Below are 20,571 nucleotides of genomic sequence, written 5' to 3' on the forward strand. Positions count from 1 at the left end.
GGGATGCAGCAAATGCAGTGATGAGAGAGAAATGTATAGTTGCAAATGGTTACATTAAAAAATATATATCCCAAATAACATTCCAAATTAAAAAAAAAAAAAATGAGAAAGATCAGAGCCGAATAAACCCAAAGCAGGCAGAACTAAGAAAATGTTAAAGATTAGAGCAGAAGTAAAAGCAATGTTGGACAGGAAAACAATAGAGAAAACAAGTGAAATCAAGTGGGGTTCTTTTAACAATCAATAAAATTGACAACATGTAGCTAGACTGACCAAGAAAAAATGAGGAAAGACAGATTATTAAAATCAGGAATGTAAGAAGGACATCACTGCCTCACTTATAGAAGCAAAAGGGGAATACAGTAAAACCATGGTTTGCTCGCATAATTCGTTCCGGAAGCATGCTTGTAATCCAAAGCACTTGTACATCAAAGAGAATTTCCCCATAAGAAATAATGGCCAGATGATTCATTCTACAACCCAAAAATATTCATAATAAAAATGATTACAGGGGCTCCTGGGTGGCTCAGCCGGTTGAACGTCTGACTTCGACTCAGGTCATGATCTCATGGTTTGTGGGTTCGAGCCCCACATTGGGCTTTGTGCTGACAGCTCTGAGCCTGGAGCCTGCTTCGCATTCTGCGTCTCTTCCCCTCTCTCTGCCCCTCCCCCACTCACGCTCTGTCTCAAAAATAAATAAACTTAAAAAATGATTACTGTAATATAATACAAAATAATAAAATACAAAATATAAAGAAAAACAAATTAACCTTCACTTACCTTTGAAAACTTTCATGACTGGTGTGAGGGAGACAAGAGAGAGGAGGGTTATTGTGTAGTACAGCTTTCACTATCCCTAAAGGAATCACTGCTATCTATTGGCTCAGTGGAACCTTTTTGTTTTCATGCACCTTTAATAAAAAACCCATCCAATGGACCCAGGCTCTTGCCTCCTTTCCAGGATTTCTTGGAAATGTGACATTGCATTGACCTTGAACAGATTAATGGCTTGCACTGCTACAGCCTTATTCAGGTGGTGCTTTTCTACAAAATTTTGCACTGTTTCCCACATTTTACATATCTCCCTAATCTCATTTGAAATGAGGGATTCCTCTGCCTTTTTCTCCTTCTCCTCTGCAGACGAGATCTCCTCCATAACCTCTTGCTGTTGCTCGCAATGCAGATCCATCAGTTTGTTGGTGGTCAGCTCCTGGCCATGTTCCTCCACCAGCTCTTGAATGTTGTCCTCGTTCACCTCCAGTCCCGTGGTCTTCCTCAAGGACACAATTTCATTGACAAGTGGCAGCTCCTGTTCATGAGCAAGCCCCTCTAAGTCATGTCCAAGAATGTAATCAGGCCACAGTTTTCCCCAAGCAGAATTGAGGGTTCTCTTGGTGATCCCATCCCAGGCTTCACTGATGATCTTGAGGCAGTTCACAATACAGAAGTGATTTTTCCAAAACTCTCAGAGGGTAAGGTTTGTTCCTTCAGTGACCTGAAAGCATCGCTAAAATAGTGCTTTGGTGTTTTAGAGTTTGCAATGACCTGATCCATGGGCTGGAGGATTGGAGTGGTGTAGGGAGGAAGGAGCTTGACCTTAATGAGCTCAAGTTCCTCCAGTAAGTCATCCTCAAAGCCTGGACGATGAGCAGGAGCATTATCCGTAACCAGCCAGGCTTTGAGTGGCAGACTCTTTTCTAAAAGGTATTTCTTCACTGCAGGACTGAAGACATCATTGATCCACTCAACGAACAAGATACAAGTGACCCAAGCTTGCTGTTGGACCTCCACATAACATTTAATTGGCTTTTCTGCACCTTGCATTTCTCGAAGGCTCATGAATTCTCAGAATGTTACATGAGCAGGGGCTTGCCTTTGAAATCCCCACTTGCATTAGTGCAAAATAAGAGGGTCAGATGGTCTTTCATGGGCTTGTGACCAGGCATTGCATTCTCTTCTTCTGTAATGTAGGTCCTCTTTGGCATCTTTTTCTAAAAAAGCCCCGTTTCATCACAGTTAACATCTTGTTCCATCAGGTAACAGTCGGAAACCATGAGCTTCTGGAAGTTGGTAGCAAATGCCTCAGCTGCCTTAGCATCTGAACTCGCAGCCTCTCTGTGCCTCACAACCACACGGATGCCACTTCTCCTATTCAAGTTACTAAACCATCCCCTGCTTGCCTTGAAGCCTTCTTCATTTTCTGTTGACGTACCGGGCAGTTTACTTATGAGGTCAAGTGTACAAGGCCCTTGCCTTCTCGCAAATAAAGTTCTCAGTCACGGTATCACTTGCTAGTTCTTCTGATTTATCCAAACATCTTTACCTACATCTTTCAGAACACGTGGCCATTGCTTTGATATTCTTGTGACTCCTTTTGATGCATCTAGAACCCTTATTCTTTCTTCTTTAATGTTGTGCATATGGTCGATGTAGACTTCTTATAAAATCTTGCAATTTCAGCCACTCTCTTGCCTCATTTGTACTTCTTGATTTCCTTCTTAACTTCCACTGTAATCATCTCCTTCTTACTGCCTTTCTTTTCAACCTTTTCTGAATGGGAGCTATTGTATACACTTGCATGGATGTTGACTACAGTACAGTATTAATAAACTCTTGTCATAGACTGTATTTAATGTAACTGGCAATAAGGCAGCAGAGGAAAGTGTCTATATGTGCAGGCAGCCTGACCTGGAATGAAGCAAAGCATTCCTGAGCTTATTCTTGTATGGAAAAGCAAATGACTATCCATAGGTGCTTTGAAGTGACAAAAAATATACCAGTTCCAGTTGTGGGCACCTTCCAACATTCTGAAAAATCACTGATTTCTGTTAAACACTGTGGCTTGAGACCAACCATCTGAGCATGGGAGACGATCCACCACAATCCCGCAGCAAGAGAGAGAGACAAGAACCATTGGTTCAATTGTGATCATGTGACATTCAGAGTCAGGTACTACTCATATTATAAGACATCACTTGTTTATCAAGTTAAAATTTATTAGAAATGTTTGCTTGTCTTGTGGAACACTCACAGAACAACTTACTCAGAATGCAGGGTTTTACTGTACTTTGAACCAGAACTAGATCTGCCACCTAGATGAAATAGAAAACTTCCTAGAAGATACAAACTACAGAAACTGACTCCAGAAGAACTAGAATATTTGAATAGACCTATGTAATTAGCAAAGTGATTAAATTAGTAATTTTAAAACTTTTCACAGTCAAAAGCCCAGGCTTTTGATTTCACTGGTGAATTTCATCAGATATTTAAAGAATTCATACCTATTCTTCACAAGTTCTTCTGAAAAACAGAAGAGGGAATATTTCCACATTCTATGAGGCCAATGCTATCATGAGAGCAGAACCACACAGAAGTATCATAAGAAAACTACAGATCCATATCCTTTATGAGTATAGATGCAAAAATGTGAATTTGGCTTGTGGGCCATAGTTAGACAACCCATGCTATAAAACAAATTAATTTGTGATAAAACAGCAAAATAGATAAAAATGTGTACATGTGTGTGTGTGAGATCAGTAATTCTTGGTGCAATAATTGCTGTTGAACACTCAGATATCACCTCACGCCAGTCAGAGTGGCCAAAATGAACAAATCAAGAGACTTAGATGCTGGAGAGGATGTGGAGAAACGGGAACCCTCTTGCACTGTTGGAGGGAATGCAAACTGGTGCAGCCACTCTGGAAAACAGTGTGGAGGTTCCTCCAAAAATTAAAAATAGACCTACCCTATGACCCAGCAGTAACACTGCTAGGAATTTACCCAAGGGATACAAGAGTACTGATGCATGGGGCACTTGTACCCCAATGTTTATAGCAGCACTCTCAACAATAGCCAAATTGTGGAAAGAGCCTAAATGTCCATCAACTGATGAATGGATAAAGAAATTGTGGTTTATATACACAATGGAGTACTACGTGGCAATGAGAAAGAACGAAATATGGCCCTTTGTAGCAACGTGGATGGAACTGGAGAGTGTGATGCTAAGTGAAATAAGCCATACAGAGAAAGACAGATACCATATGTTTTCACTCTTATGTGGATCTTGAGAAACTTAACAGAAACCCATGTGGGAGGGAAAGGGAAAAAAAAAAAAAAAAAGAGGTTAGAGTGGGAGAGAGCCAAAGCATAAGAGACTCTTAAAAACTGAGAACAAACTGAGGGTTGATGGGGGGTGGGAGGGAGGGGAGGGTGGGTGATGGGTATTGAAGAGGGCATCTTTTGGGATGAGCACTGGGTGTTGTATGGAAACCAATTTGACAATAAATTTCATATATTAAAAAAAAATTGCTGTTGAAGTTAGAGTACATTTTTAGTGTGATTGGTCTAGCACTTGCATGATTATATGACTGAGTCATGTAAATTGAGGCATTATTATTGTCCAGCTGCCCAGGTGATACCTCAGGGCAGCCATGTTTGAGTACCAGGATGTTAATTAAACCAGTGCTTCTCAGACTTCAGTATGCATATTCATCACTTGGGATCTTGTTAAGACATGGATTCTGATTCAGTAGTTTTGGAATAGGGCTTCACATTTTGCATTTGTAACAAGTGTTCAAGTGAGGCTGATGTTTCTGGTTCCTAGACCATATTTTGAGTAGCAAGGTGCTCGCACCGGTTTTCATAGCTTGGGATGTCTAGGTCCTGCCCCAAGGGACTCTGGTGTATATGGTCTTCAATGTGGCCTGTGCCTCAAGATTTGTAAAAGCTCCACGGGTGACTCTAATGGCAGAAAAACTTAAGAACCTCTGTTCTACAGTTCATGGTGTTTTTATAAATTTTAATTTTTATATTATCAGTATCCCTAATATGGTTCTTTTTCCCATTTCTTACCCCATTCCACACCTCTTTGTGTCAAAACATCCCTACATATGGGGGGAATCAGAGTGAGAGTTCTCTGTCCTTTTGCTCTTATCCATCTCTGAGGAGTGAGAAGTAGTTCAGGCAGAAAGAAGTTCAAGACGGAAATCAGGCAACCTGGATTTGGGAAGAATTAGCAAATCGTGTTCTAGAAGGCAATTTAAAAGGAAAGCCGACTTGGGGCGCCTGGGTGGCTCAGTTGGTTAAGCCTCCGACTTTGGCTCAGGTCATGATCTCATGGTTTGTGAGTTTGAGCCCTGCATGGGGCTCTGTGCTGACAGCTCAGAGCCTGGAGCCTGCTTTGGATTTGTGTCTCCCTCTCTCTCTGCCCCTCCCTCACTCACGCTCTGTCTCTCTCTGTCTCTCAAAAATTAAATGTTAAAAAAATTAAGAAAAAAAAGGAAAGCCGATTTAGACAAAATAGCAGGATTACCACAGAAAGTTGTGGTAGTAAAACTCACTCCCAGGCCTGAGCTAGGGGCAGCATAAACACAAATCATCCTTGCTGAGTCCTGGCTGAACCTGAAGACCAAAGAAGCTACAGAGAATTGATTTTTTCCCCCCTTCTCAATATGCAAGGTGACAGAGTTGGCTAAAATGTGAGAGAGATTCCCAGGAGCAAAGTATAGACATGCAATCTTTTCCACAAAGCATAAAACACACAAAGGAACTTATAAGTGAGTGAAAGATGATGATAAATATCGTGGTGGTGGTGATGATGACGATTGTGATGTAGATAAATATGGCTAACACATAAAGTACTTACACTGTGCCAGGCACTGTTTTAAGAGATTTACATATGTTAACTTATTTAATCTTCACAGCAACCCAGTGGAATTGACCCTTTTAATATCCTTATTTTAAGTGTGGAGAAACTGAGGCACAGAGAAATTCAATAATATATCCAGGTTCACCCAACATGAGTGGCTAAGCTGAGATATGAACCCAGGCCATCTGAGGTTAAGAAACCGTTACAACAAACTGACTCTCCAGAATAGGAGAGTAAGAAGGATCCTGAGCAAACTGATGGTTTTAAACACACAAAAAGATGCTTGCTGTTTGCTTCCTCATGTCTATGGGAGGGGTACCTATTAAAGTATATAAGTAAATAGGTAAAATCTAATACAAACCCAGAGAGAGGAGAGGTCCTCAAAGTAGGCAGAGAAAGAAATAGTGAAAAGACCAAGTATGACTAGGAAAAATAAAAGTCGTAATAACATTTTCTGGAAAGTAAACTCAAAGGGCCATAATCCTCATTCTTAAGAAAGTATTAAAGCACAGTCATGGGAAAATGTGAAAGCAGATTACTGCTTAGGTAAACATGTTCGTATTTTACTAATACTTCAAAGCTGTCTATTAGCTTTAAAGAGATTCAAGCTACCCATGTGTCTTTGAACATAGGATACAAAATCCATAAATTTTAAATTTTGATCTTTGTAAACTACACATGGTGCAGAAGAAACAAAATGTTTTGGGTCTTTTTTTCCCCAAACGTGGATGACCTTAAAGTTTACATGGCTACAGATTTCATCCGGTCAGAGAGTGGACTGAGAGAGGGGAGGACTTTTTAAAGGGAAGCAGAAAAAAAGTCCATAGAGACTAGCTCTGTCATTTCCTTGAGAAATATTTTTACTGTGAAATAATTTCTTTCTACCAATAGCCATGAAGATAAGGTAATAGGCCACCTCCTCTCCACATCTTGAAAAGAGAAACCAGAAACCACACTAGGGTCAGAAACAGGCTGATTTGGGGACACTGGGTATGGGCACAGATGGTCACACTGTGCAATGAGATAATAGTCAAGGTGGGACCAGCAGCCCTCTGGATGTTTGAATATCTCAACCCATCCTCTAATGGTAGCTGCACTGGGCATGGGGCTGGCTGGCTGTGCCACACTCTCTATACTCTGTTTCTGGTGAGCTTATCTGGTCCCATGACCTCAACACCATCTGTATCTGATGTCACCTATGTGTGTATTTCCAAACCTGACATCCCACCTGAGCTCCAGATTCATTCTTCTGACCCCTTGCATGACAGTTCCACTTGCATATCTAATAGGCATCTCAGATTTTATGTGACATGCCTTCCCCACCCCTCATGTTCCCCAGAAAGCATCCTCAGATTAATAAATAGCATTACTATCAAGTCAGGTGTTCAAGTACAAATAGAAGAACCTAGATAATTTCCCCCATTTCTCATTTGTCACCTCTGGTGTATAAGCACATCTTGTTGATTCATCCAAATCCAACTAGAATTTGTCCATGTCACTTCATTTCCTCAGCCACCACCTCAGTTTAAGCCACCAATGTCTTTCATTGGACTAGCTACAAGTATCTCCTGACTGGCCTCCCAGCTTCAACTCTCCCCCACACTCTGCATTCCTCAAAGCAGCCAGACTCACTGGATTAACATTTAGGGGGATTTATTCTACTTCATAATCAATATGACAAATTTGACCTTCAACCTTGACCTTGTAGTTTTTCACCATTCTAGTGAGATAATTTGGGGTTTTGTATACTGCTGTTATTTTAATGGAAGAAAGGGTACAATTGAAGGAGGAAACTGTATTCAGATATTTTGTAAGGGCAATATGCACATCCAGCATGGTGACCTAGGGAGTCACTCCCCTGTATATGGGAAACCAGCCTAGCACTCAGTTCAGTTGTCGCTGTTGCCCAGGGTAGCTCGTCAAAGAAATATTCTGCCATTTCTGCTTCCAGGGCCCCCATGTTGCTACCTAGCAGCAACATATTTTAGTAAACTAAATGTTTTCAAGTGAAGTTGAAGATTGCCTTTAATACCAGTCTAATCCCATTCTTCACTTCTTTCTTAGGGACAACCACTATGGTGAATTCTATACCGTGTTCTTTTATACTTTTACCATACATATGCACCCATTGACACCAGGACCCCAGACCAGCCACCTCACCTCACCCCATCTCACCCCATCCCACCCCAAACCCCACCTCACCCCATCCACTCCATCCCATCCCATCCAATCCCACTCCCACCTCACCCCACCCCACCCCGTACCTTACCCGATATCACCCCATCTGATCCTACCCCCCACCTCACCCATCCACCCCATCCCACTCCACTCCCTACTTCACCCCATCCCACCCCATCCAATCCCACCCCCCACTTCACCCTTCCACCCCATCCCACCCCACCCCCCCACCACACACCACCAATCCCACACTGTTTATAAAGAGAAGATTGATTTGTGTTTTCCAGGGTTCCATGGAATACTTTCTCCCTCCTTCTTCAAAGATCCTGAGCTGCATACTGATGGGGTTGGGTGGGTGGAGAGACTCCTGAATACCTGTTTTAAAACTTAAAAGGTGTGAGATTTGCACACGAATCAACAAGACCTTTATTTAGGAACCAAATAACTTTATTGAAACCAAATAACTTCATTTATTTATGGCAAAACTGGAAGAAAAAAACTGGAACGTTTTGCAAGTGCAATACTGCAAAATGCATGCTCGGCATGGTGACCAGGGGAAGTTACCATGCACCCTGTGGCTATGGGAAGGCAGTCCCAACTCAGTGCTTGTCGCTGTTGCCCAGGGTGAGCTTGTCAAAGAGGTACTCTGCCAAGCCATCTTCCAGGGCCCCCATCTTGCGCAGGCTGGTGATGTAGCCCCCCAACTCTTTGATGACCTTGACTTGCTCGGGCAGGTAGTTGGTCTCCAGGAAGCTGCACAGGTGGGCGTCGTTCTTGACGGTGGCCAGATGGTGCAGGTCGAGCAGGCTCTGGTTCACGGTCTTCCCCAGATGAAAGGCGCACTCCATGGCGTTGAGGCCGCTCTCCCAGTTGTCGCGGTCAGGCTTCATGATGCGGTGGAGGCGGATGCGGCCCCCACGCTGGTTCTGCAGCTGCATCAGCTTCTCGACACGCTTCTTCTCCTCGTGGGACTGGCGCAGGAAGAACTTGGAGAAATTCTCCAGGGCCACGTCGGCGCGGTCGAAATAGAAGGCCATCGACAGGTACACGTAGGAGGTGTAGAGCTCCAGGTTGATCTGGCTGTTGATGGCGGCCTCGCACTGCGGGTGGTAGTTCTGGCGCACTTGAGAGGACGGCGCGGTGGCCATGGCTGGCGGCGCTGGCACCAAGACGAGGGCGAAGGCGGCTCAGAAGCGAGGGCTGCGGGGTGGGCAGCAGCAGGGCCACAGGTGGCGATGTCCTCAGACACTGCCCGGCGAGAGTGAAGAGAGAGGCGGGAGGAACTTAAGGCTCAGTGCCAGGCAACGGCTCTGCGATAGGGCCAATAGGTGGAATCCGTTACGGGGAAGTGGTGGGGGCGGGGTGGGGAGGAAAGATCCGTTACGTGGGGGTGGGGGAGAAAGAAGTGAAGGATGGAAGAAGGGGGCGGGTCACGAGTGCTGTGTTCAGGTTCTATCAGAGCCTGGGTAAGACAGGGAAATGGCTGAGCACCTGGCTTCTAATGAGTTTTTAATTTTGCATTAATTTTTCTAGTTTGCAAGAACTTTATTCTCAAATTGTTGTCTTCTATAGCAGCCTTTTTTTATTTTATGAAGTAATTTTCTTCCCTTAAAATAATTTTGAGAATATGAATTTGAATGTTTTGGTGAATTATTTTCTTCTTTGTCCTGTATTATATCTGAGCTTTTTTGTTTGTTTGTTTTTCACAAATATTTCCGTTAGGTTATCATGATTTTCTCTTTTACCTTTGTCAAATACCTGCCAAACCTTGGTTTACTTATATTTAGGAATAAATGACTTGTTTGATTAGCCTAGGTAATTAGCAAGGATCTGATCTATAGTATACTTCTTAGAATGGAAGGGCAGGGTGTGTCAATTGTTCGGCGATTTTGTCCTTCTTGAGTACAAAGCATGAAACTTGGATAGTGACCCTCCCTGTTAGTAAAATAAATGTAATTTTGACATTGGAAGGGTAATGTTTTTTCCTTCTGGGTAGATGTGTCCTTTTGTTTCTCTTCTGTGAAGTCTGCAGTTATCTTAAGCTCATTCACTGTCTTGGGAGATTAAACATGTCAGATGCCACAGGTGCTTACTTCCCATTGTAAGAGTGGGGGAGAGTCAGAGCAGGGCAGGACAAATACCTCTGCTGTTCACACTAGCTCCTTCATCTCACAGCTGACCCAGAAGCCTCAACAGTGCTACAATTTCATTTACTCTGGTGTTAGAGTTTCTCTGAATGTGACCGGATTATCTACTGCAGCTGGTGGAACTTCTCTGAGTTGGCCAGTCTGATAGCCTCTTACCGTGTTTTTCCAGAATTCCTCACAATATCTGGTCTCCTAATGACACCCTTTCTACTGTGTGTGAGTGTGTGTGTAGATAATCTTTGTGTTCAGTTCACCACCATGATTCAATTATCTTTTTACTAAACTATTTATAAATGAAAACTATACTTTGTTTAGTATAAACTACAAAGTTCCCTCTGTAGCAACCATTGGTATTATTTGTGATATCAGTAGGAGAAAAAGAATGAAAAAAAAAAAAAAAGAAATGATGCTTCTGTTAAGAAAAATCAGAGAGTTAAGAAACTTTAGAAACCTATTCCTTAGTAGCACATTTTTTTCAAGTGCACATAGACTATTTACTAACACCATATTCTAGACCACAACACGTATCTCAATAAATACAAAATTACTCATATCATGAAAGGTATGTTCTCTGATCACAGTAAAACTGAATTAGAACTCGTTAACATAAAAATATCTGAAAAACACTTAAATATTCAGAAGTTGATAATATGTTTCCAAACAACGCTGGGGGTCAAAGAAGAGATCAAAGGGAAATTAGAAATTATTTGGATTGAATGAAAACAAAAAATAGCATATCGATATTTGTGAGATGTAGCTAAAGCAGTGTTTGCATGTTAATTTTTGAAAGCTTTAAAAAATTCTTATTTCAGAAAAGAAGAAAGGTCTCAAATCCATTATTTAACCTTCCACCTTAAAAGGAAGAAGGAACTCCCAGGTGGCTCAGTCTGTTGAGCAACCAACTCTTGATTTCAGCTCAGGTCATGATCCCAGGGTTGTAGGGTTGAGCCCTGTGTTGGGCTCCATGCTGCACGTGGAACCTGCTTGAGACTCTCTCTCTCCCCCTCCCTCTCCCTCTCTCCCCCTCTCTCTCCCTCTCTCCCCCTTTCCTTCCCTCTCCTTCCCTCCCTCACTCTCTTCTTCTCCTCCTCTTCCTCTCCCCTGCTCGCATGTTCTTTCTCTCTCTAAAATAAAATTTAAAACAAATTTAAATTGAAAAAAAGGGAGAAAAAGACCAAAATAAACCAAGCCAAGCAGAAAGAAGGAAATGATAAAGATATAAGCAGAGTTTGTTTTTATACATATATGTTAAAATGAGTAAGTTATGAGTTAAACTAGTTCAGTAAGTTGAGGAGAATTGGGGTCAGTATTTGGGAAGGTAGCTCAGTGTACTGAAGACTCCCCAAAGTAAGAGGACCTGAACATAAGTAGTAATTTTGTAAACAGGTTGAAAGAACAAGGGTTGTGAAAAGAAGGATAGGTCTCTGGTCATAGACCAGAGGTAGCAGTTAAAACGAGTCTGTGTCTAGGTAAAACCCCTCAAGATGAAGATGTTTAATGATTTCAGATTCAGAGACAGGCAGGAATGAGTTTGAATTCTAGCTCTTTCATACTATGGACATATATGATTTTTGTCATGTTAATAAAGCTTTCTGAACCCCCAAAATAAAGATATGAGCAGAAAAGAGTGAAATTGAAAATATAATAAAAATAAATAAAGTAAGTCAAATCAATGAAATCAAAGAAGGTTCTTTGAGAAAATTAAACAAACAAAAAGATAAATCTCTAGACAGAGTAATGAGGAGAAGACACTAATCAGAGAGAGAATACACAAATGACCAGTTACAGGAATGAGAGAAGAGATATCACTACAGATCATACACTCATTCAAAGGTTGATGAGGGAATATAATTGTGATATAAGATACATATATTTTGATTTTTCATCCCCAGCTCCTGACCAGAGGTTCTAAAACCTTTGTAATTTTCTAAGTGATAAGAGTGATAGAAACATCTTTGTTATAATACTTGTTTGTTTATTTTTTCCCCTAGCTCCTCAAACAGCTTTGGAGTGATAAAGGTAAAAGGAGCATCTTTTGTTATTCCTAACAAACTCCTTTCAACCATACCTGAATTTATAATAATGATGTGACTTCTGGAAAGCCCCTAAGGATGGAGAACTGTTTGCCAGAGGAACTAACTATGTGATTTCAGCCCTTCCTCCCGACCTCCTGAGGGGGGAAGGGCTGGAGGTTAATTGATTGATTTGACTAATCATGCCTAGGTAATAAGCCCCCTTTAAAGCCCTAATTGAAGGGATTCAGAAAGTTTCCACTTTGGTGAACACATGGAGTTGCTGGGAAGCTGAAATACCTAGAGAGCTTCCATGCCCTTTCTCCTTCTACCTTGCTCTATGCATCTTCCATCTGACAGATTCTGAGTTGTATATTTTTATAATGAACTGGTAATCTAGTAAATAAACTGTTTTCCTAATTCTTTGAAACATCCTAGAAAATTATCAAACCTAAAGCGGAAGTCATGGGAACCTCCAGTTTATAGCCTGTCAGAAGCACAGGTGAGAACCTAGATTTGCAATTAGTATCTGTAGTAGTTGGGACAGGGGAGGGGCAGTCTTGTGCAATTGAGTCATTAACCTGTGAGATCTGTGCTAGTTAGTGTCCTCACTGGCTTTTAGAACATCCAATTGGTGTTGGGAAGTTGGAGAATTGGTTGGCATGGGGAAAACCCCCACACATTTGTTGTCAGAAGTGTTCTCTTCAGTAACAAACAACTTTATACCTATAACTTCAGCAATATAGATGAAATTCAACTACAGGCTAATGTATGAACATAAATACCAAAATCTTAAATACGTAAGTTACCAAACAAATCCACAGTGACCGTATTGTGCACATGAAGGTACTAATGTTCATTCAACAGGAAATATGTACCCTAAATAGCCCTGTATCTTTAATTAAATGGAAATTTTAGTTAAAATATTCCCATGAGAAAACTCCAAACCCATTGGCTTTACTTATGAATTCTGCTGAATATTTAAATAAGTAGCAAGTGAATTATACAAGCTCTTCTAGAAAATTAAAGAGGACAGAATACTTCCCAACATATCCTGAGATAACCAGGGAAAAAATTACGAGAAAACTACAGACCAGTTTTCTTCATAAATATAGGCATAAATATTCTTAATAATGTGTTAGAAAATGGAATTGAAAAATGTACAAAATAATGGCATATTGTGACCAAATGGAGTTCATCTCAGGAATGCAAAGCTAATTCAAATTAAAAAAATCAATGTAATACATCAATGTAATTCATCAGACTAAATAAGAAATATCATATAAGCATCTGAATAGATTCATAAAAACCACTTGACAGAGATGCCTGGGTGGCTCAGTTGGTTGGGTGTCTGACTTCAGCTCAGGTCATGATCTCATGGTTCATGGGTTCAAGCCCCGTGTCGGGCTCTATGCTGACAGGTCAGAGCCTGGAGCCTGCTACAGATTCTGTGTTTCCCTCTCTCCTCCCCCCTCCCCTGCTTGTGCTCGCTCTATATGTCTCTCTCTCTCTCAAAGGTAAATAAACATTAAAAAAATTTTTTTTAAATCACTTGACAAATTCAAATATCCATTCCTTTTTTTTATTACTTTTTTTTGGGGGGGTGGGGAGAGAGAGAGTGTGTGTGTGTGTGTGCAAGGGAGAGGGGCAGAGGTAGAAAGAGAATCTTTAGCAGGCTCCATGCTCTGCACAGAGCCTGACATGGAGCTTGATCCCACGACCCTGAAATCATGACCTGAGCTGAAATCAAGTGTTGGAGGCTTGACTGACTGAGCCACCCAGACACCCCTCAAATATCCATTCCTGATTTTTTCTTTTAAATCTTAGCATAATGGAAGGAAATTTCTCAACCTGATATAGGGCTTCTTTGAAAACCTACACCTTGCATCATACTTAGTGGTAGAAAATTAAATGATTTCCACCCTAAAGTCAGCAGCAAAACAAGGATGTCCATTCTCATCACTCCTAATCAACTTTAAACTGGAGGTCCTCGCTTGTGAAATAAGGCCAGCAAAGGAAATGAAAGGCACACGAATTGGAAATGAAGAGATAAAACTAGCTCTACTTGCAGATAACTTAATTGTCTATGTAGAAAATCTTAAAGTGTATATGAAGAAGCTACTGAAACTAATAAATGAGTTTAGTAAGATCTCAGGGTATAAGCCCAATATACAAAAATCAGTCTTGTTTTTATATACTAGCAACGAACAATTGAAAAGGAAAAAAATTAAAATTCTGTTTAAAATAGCACCCAGTTGTAGCAATATTTTGGTGGACTCTTTTGGGTTTTCTACATAGAGTATCATGTCCTCTGCAAATAGTGAAAGTTTGACTTCTTCTTGGCTGATTTGGATAACTCATTACTTTTTGTTGTCTGCTGAGGTTAGGACATCCAGCACTCTGTTCAATAAAACTGATGAGAGTTGGGGCACCTGGGTGGCTCAGTCGGGTTAAGTCTCTTGACTTCGGCTCAGGTCATGATCTTTTGGATCGTGAGTTTGAGCCCTGCTTCGGGCTCTGTGCTGACAACTCAGAGCCTGGAGCCTGCTTCAGATTCTGTGTCTCCCTGTCTCTCGGCCCCTCCCCTGCTCGTGCTCTGTCTCTCTCTGTCTCTCAATAATAAATAAATGTTAAAAAAATTAAAAAAAAAAACTGGTGAGAGTGGATATCTCTGTCTTGTTCCTGACCGTGGAGGAAAAGCTCTTAGTTTTTCCTCATTGAGAATTATATTAGTTGTGGGTTTTTCATATATGGCCTTTATGATGTTGACATATGTTCCTTCAATCCCTACTTTGTTGAGGGTTTTTATCAAGAATGAATGCTGTAGGGGCACCTGGGTGGCTCATTTGGCTAAGTGTCCAACTTCAGTTCAGGTCATGATCTCACGGTTTGTGAGTTTGAGCCCCGGATCAGGCTCTCTGCTGTCAGCACAGAGCCCACTTCAGATCTTCTGTCTCCCTCTCTCTCTGCCCCTCCCCTGCTCACTCAATCTCTCTCAAAAATAAATAAACCTTAAAAAAATCAATTCAGAATATATTTCTACTTTCTTAAAGTAATACATGGCAACCCCTTGAAATTTGGTGACATATTAAAGTATTAAGTTTAGCAAAAAAGAAACAGTGACTAGTGCATAGTTTCTATTTTGATAACTTTTGTGTAGGCTTTTGGACTTACCCTGATTGTAGGTGGGGAATGATAGTGAAATTTGATGATTGTTTTCCCCTTTTGGAAAGGAGATTATAATATTTGTATGTTTATGTTTTTCCCTGCCTGTATAGAGAAAATGAGTTAATATTTTTTCTGCATAGGAAAAAAAATCTATAGCATAAAATAAAACCTGATGATAATTAAGTCAATGGTACCTGCAGAATTTTGTAAAATTCTGGAGTGGCATATGGGCTTAACCCAAATTCACCTAAAGGAAATTCTCAGTCATGCAAATTACTTTCATTTGCATGAGATTCCTGAATATATAGTACTCTTTATAGGAAATTGTTTTTATGGAGAAACTGTAGAGCATTTTAGAGAACAGCCTGTGCAAAGAAAACCAGACCAAAATCAAGGAACTGTACAAAATTTATGGACAAATCAAGCAGTAAGGAGATGTAAGATTTGAGAAGTCCATTTGTTAACTCTATATAGACTTAGGATGAGAAGAGATGATGAGGACCTGCCTACCTACCATCTGTCAAGCACTGAGCCATCCACAGACTTATCTCTTTTGAACTTTAGGACAACAAATCTATTCAATGGAACCATGTATACAGGTAAAATAATAGGTATCAATAGTCCCAGTTTACAAGTAAAGAAACCAAGACCCAACAAGGTAACTAAGTTGTCCAAAGCCATATAGCTAGTGGCAAAACTAGGAAGTAAACCCAAGTCTACCTAATGCAAAATTACTTTGTCGCTGAAAGATAAAATTTCTAAAGATCGTGTCTAGTTACTAGAACTAAGAGAGTCTAGAACAGCACTGTCCAGTAGAAATATAAAAGCCACAAATGTAAGCCATATACTTAATTTTTTCCCCTTTGTTTTTTTAAATTTAAATTCAAATTAGTTAACATATAGTGTAGTACTGGTTTCAGGAGTAAAATTTAGTTATTCATCAATTACATGTAAAACCCAGTGCTCAGCTCAACAAGTGTCCTCCTTAATGCCTGTCACCATTTAGCCGATCCCTCCAACCACCTCCCCTCCAGCAACTCTCAGTTTGTTCTCTATAGTTAAGAGTCTCCTATGGTTTGGCTCCCTCTCTGTTTTTATCTTATTTTTCCTTTCCTTTCCCTATGTTCATCTGTTTTGTTTCTTAAATTCCACATATGAGTGAAATGATGATATTTGTCTTTCTCTGACTGACTTATTTCACTTAGCTTAATACACTGTAGCTCCATTCACATCATTCTTATTTTTAAGGCTGAGTAACATTCATCATATGTATATACCACTCCTTCTTTAGCCATTCATCAGTTGATGGATATTTGGGCCCTTTCCATAATTTGGCTATTATTGATAGCACTGCCATAAACATTGAAGGGTGCATGTGCCCCTTCAAATCAGCATTTTTGTATCCTTTTGGTAAATACCTAATAGTGTAATTGCTGGGTTGTATGGTAGTTCCGTTTTTAAAGTTTTGAGGAACCTCCATACTATTTCCCACAGTGGCTGAACCAGTTTGTATTCCCACCAACAGTGTAAGAAGTTTCCCTTTATTCCACATTCTCACCAATATCTGTTATATCCTGAGTTGTTCATTTTAGCCATTCTGACAGGTATGGGGTGATATCTCATTGTAGTTTTGATTTATATTTCCCTGATGATGAATGATGTTGAGCATCTTTTCATGTGTCTTTTAGCCATCTGTGTGTCTTCTTTGGGAAAATGTCTATTCATGTCTTCTGCCCATTTCTTCATCGGATTATTTGGGTTTTTTGGGGGGGGTGTTGAGTTTATAAGTTCTTTATGTATTTTGGATACTAACCCTTTATACAGTATGTCATTTGCAAATATCTTCTCCCATTCTGTTGCTTGCCTTTTAGTTTGATTGTTTGTTTCCTTTGCTGTGCAGAAGCGTTCATTTTTGCTTTTGTTTCCTTTGCCTCCAGAGACATATCTAGTAAGAAGCTGCTGCGGCCAAGGTCAAAGAAGTTGCTGCCTGTGTTCTTCTCTAGAATTTTGATGGTTTCCTATCTTACATTTAGGTCTTTCATCCATTTTGAATTTATTCTTGTGGATGGAGTAAGAAAGTGGCCTGGTTTCATTCTTCTGCATGTTGATGTCCATTTTCCCAGTACAATTTGCTGAAGAGACTATTTTTTCCATTGGATACTCTTTCCTGCTTTGTTGAGGGTTAGTTGGCCATATATTTGTAGGTCCATTTCTGGGTTCTCTATTCTATTCTATTGATCTGTATATCTTTTTTTGTGCCAGTATCATACTGTCGGGCTGACTACAGCTTTGTAATAGACCTTGAAGTCTGGGACTGTGATGCCTCCAACTTTGGTTTTCTTTTTCAACATTACTTTGGCTATTCAGGGTCTTTTCTGGTTCCTTATAAATTTTAGGATTGTTTGTTCTAGCTCTGTGAACAAAGCTGGTGTTATTTTGTTGGAAATTGCATTGAATGTGTATATTGCTTTGGGTAGTATTGACATTTTAACAATATATGTTCTTCTAATCCATGGGCATGGAATGTTTTTCCATTTCTTTGTTTTCTCTTCAGTTTCTTTCATAAGCTTTCTATAGTTTTAAGTGTATAGATTTTTCACCTCTTTGGGTAGGTTTATTCCTAGGCATTTTGTGGGTTTTGGTGCAGTTGTAAATGGGATCAATTTGATTTCTCTTTCTACTGTTTCATTATTGGTATGTACAAATGCAAGTGATTTCTGTATATTGATTTATATCCTGCGACTGCTGAATTCATATATCAACTCTAGAAATTTTTGGGTGGAGTGTTCGGGTTTTCTATGTAGAGTATCTTGTCATCTGCGAAGAGTAAAAGTTTTACTTCTTACTTGACAATTTGTATGCCTTTTATTTCTTTTTGTTGTCTGATTGCTGAGGCTAGGACTTCTGGTACTGTGTTAAGCAACAGAGGTGAGAGTGGACATCCCTGTCATGTTCCTGACCTTAGGGGGAAAGCTGTCAGTTTTTCACACTTGAGGATGACATTAGATGTGTGTCTTTTATATATGGACTTTATGATGTTGAGGTTTGTTCCTTCTATTGTTACTTTCTTCAGGGTTTTTATCAAGAAAAGTTGCTGTATTTTGTCAAATACTTTTGCTGCATGTATTGAGTAGATCATATGGTTATTATCCTTTCTTTTATTAATGTGATGTATCATGCTGATTGATTTGCAGACATTGAACCACCCCTGCTGCCCAGGAATAAATCCCACTTGACGGTGGCAAATAATTCTTTTAATGTATTGTTAGATTTGATTTGCTAGTATCTTGTTGAGAATTTTAGCATCCATGTTCATCAGGGAAATTGGTCTATAATTTTCCTTTTTAGTGGGGTTTTTATCTGGCTTTGGAATCAAGGTACTGCTGGCCTCATAGAATGTGTTTGGAAATTTTCCTTCCGTTTCTATTTTTTTGGAGTAGTTTCCAAAGAATAGTTGTTAATTCTTCTTTAAATGTTTGGTAGAATTCCCCTGGGAAGCCATCTGGCCCTGAGCTCTTGTTTGTTGGGAGATTTTTTTTAATGTTTATTTATTTTTGAGAGAGAGAGAGAGAGAGACAGAGTGTGAGCAGGGGAGGAGAAGGGAGAGAGGGAGACACAGAATCCAAAGCAGGCTCCAGGCTCTGAGCTGTCAGCACAGAGCCCGATGCGGGGCTCGAACCCACAAACAGAGAGATCATGACCTGAGCTGAAGTTGGACGCTTAACCAACTGAGCCACCCAGGCAACCCTGTTTGGATATTTTTGATTAATGATTCCATTTATTTACTGGTTATGGGTCTGTTCAAGTTTTCTACTTTTTTCCTATTTCAGTTTTGGTAGTTTATGTTTCTAGGAATTTATCCATTTCTTTCAGATGGCCCAATTTGTTGGCTCATAATATTCTCTTGTAATTGTATTTCCATGGTATTGGTTGTGATCTCTCCTCTTTCATTCATGATTTTATTCATTTGGGTCCTTTTCTTTTTCTTTTTGATAAGTCTGGCTAGGGGTTTATCAATTTTGTTAATTCTTTCAAAGAACCAGCTCCTGGTTTTGTTGATAGGTTCTGCTTTTTTTATTTCAATATCATTGATTTCTGCTCTAATCTTTATTATTTCCCTTCTTCAGCTGGTTTTGGGCTTTATTTGTTGTCCTTTTTCCAGTTCCCTTAGGTGTAAGGTTAGGTTGTATATTTGAGACATTTCTTCCTCCTTTAGGAAGGCCTGGATTGCTATATACTTCCCTCTCATGACCACCTTTGCTGCATCCCAAAGGTTTTGGACTGTTTTGTTTTCATTTGCATTGGCTTCCATGTACTTTTTTATTTCTTCTTTAATACTCAGTTAACCCATTCATTCTTTTGTAGGATGTTCTTTAGCCTCCAAGTATTTATGGTCTTTCCAAATTTTTTCTTGTGGTTGATTTCAAGTTGTATAGTGTTGTGGTCTGAAAATATGCATGACATGATCTCGATCTTTTGGTACTTTTGGCTGATTTGTGACCCAGTATGTGATCTGTTCTGTAGAGTATTCCATGTGCACTCAAGAAGAACGTGTATTCTGCTGCTGTAGGATGGAATGTTCGAATATATCTGTTAAGTCCATCTGGTCCAGTGTGTCATTCAAAGCCAATGTTTCCGTATTGATTTCTGCTTAGATAATCTGTGCATTGTTGTAAGTGGAGTGTTAAAGTCCCCTACTATTATTGTACTATTATCAATAAGTTTCTTTTTGTTTGTTATTGATTGACTTCTATATTTATTTATTTGGGTGCTTTCAGGTTGGGGACATAAATATATATAATTTTTAGACCTTCTTGATGGATAGATCCCTTAATTATGATATAATGCCATTCTTTGTTTCTTGTTACAGTCTTTGTTTTAAAATGTAGTTTGTCTAATGTAAGTATGGATACTCTGGCTTTCTTATGACATCCATTAGCATGATAGATGGTTCTCCATTCCACTACTTTTAATCTGCAAGTGTCTTTAGGTCTAATGTTCTAAAATGAGTCTCTCTAGGCAGCATACAGATGGGTATTGTTTGGTTTTTGTTTTTTTTTTTTTTTTACTCCATTCTGATACCCTGTATCTTTTGATTAGAGCATTTAGTCCATTTACATTCAGAGTGATTATTGACAGTTGTGAATTTAATGCCATTGTGTTGCCTGTAGAGTTAGTGTTTCTGGTGATGTTCTCTGGTCCTTTCTAATATTTGTTGCTTTTGGTGTTTTTTAATTTTGTTTTTTTCTCCACTCAAAAAGTCCCTCTTAAAATTTCTTGCAGAGCTCGTTTAGTGATTGTGAACTCCTTTAGTTTTGGTTGTCTGGGAAACTCTTTATTCTTCCTTCTATTCTGAACGACAGTCTTGCTGGATATAGAATTCTTGGCTCTATGTTCTTTTCATTCAGCACATTGAATA

General features: G+C 39.8%; 2 protein-coding genes across 2 annotated transcripts in view; one reads left to right on the plus strand and one right to left on the minus strand.

Annotated features, from left to right (window-relative positions):
- PRRG1 (proline rich and Gla domain 1) overlaps positions 1 to 20,571 on the plus strand; it is a 309,337-nt gene that overhangs the window by 6,182 nt on the left and 282,584 nt on the right. The gene's annotated exons all lie outside the window — the stretch shown is intronic.
- On the minus strand, positions 8,255 to 9,147 carry LOC123593993 (ferritin heavy chain-like). The gene has a single exon (XM_045470531.1). The coding sequence runs from the start codon at positions 8,971 to 8,973 to the stop codon at positions 8,425 to 8,427; it is 549 nt and encodes a 182-aa protein (XP_045326487.1). The 5' UTR covers positions 8,974 to 9,147; the 3' UTR covers positions 8,255 to 8,424.

This window comes from Leopardus geoffroyi, chromosome X (assembly GCF_018350155.1).
Source record: "Leopardus geoffroyi isolate Oge1 chromosome X, O.geoffroyi_Oge1_pat1.0, whole genome shotgun sequence".
NCBI classification, from domain to species: Eukaryota; Metazoa; Chordata; class Mammalia; order Carnivora; family Felidae; genus Leopardus; species Leopardus geoffroyi.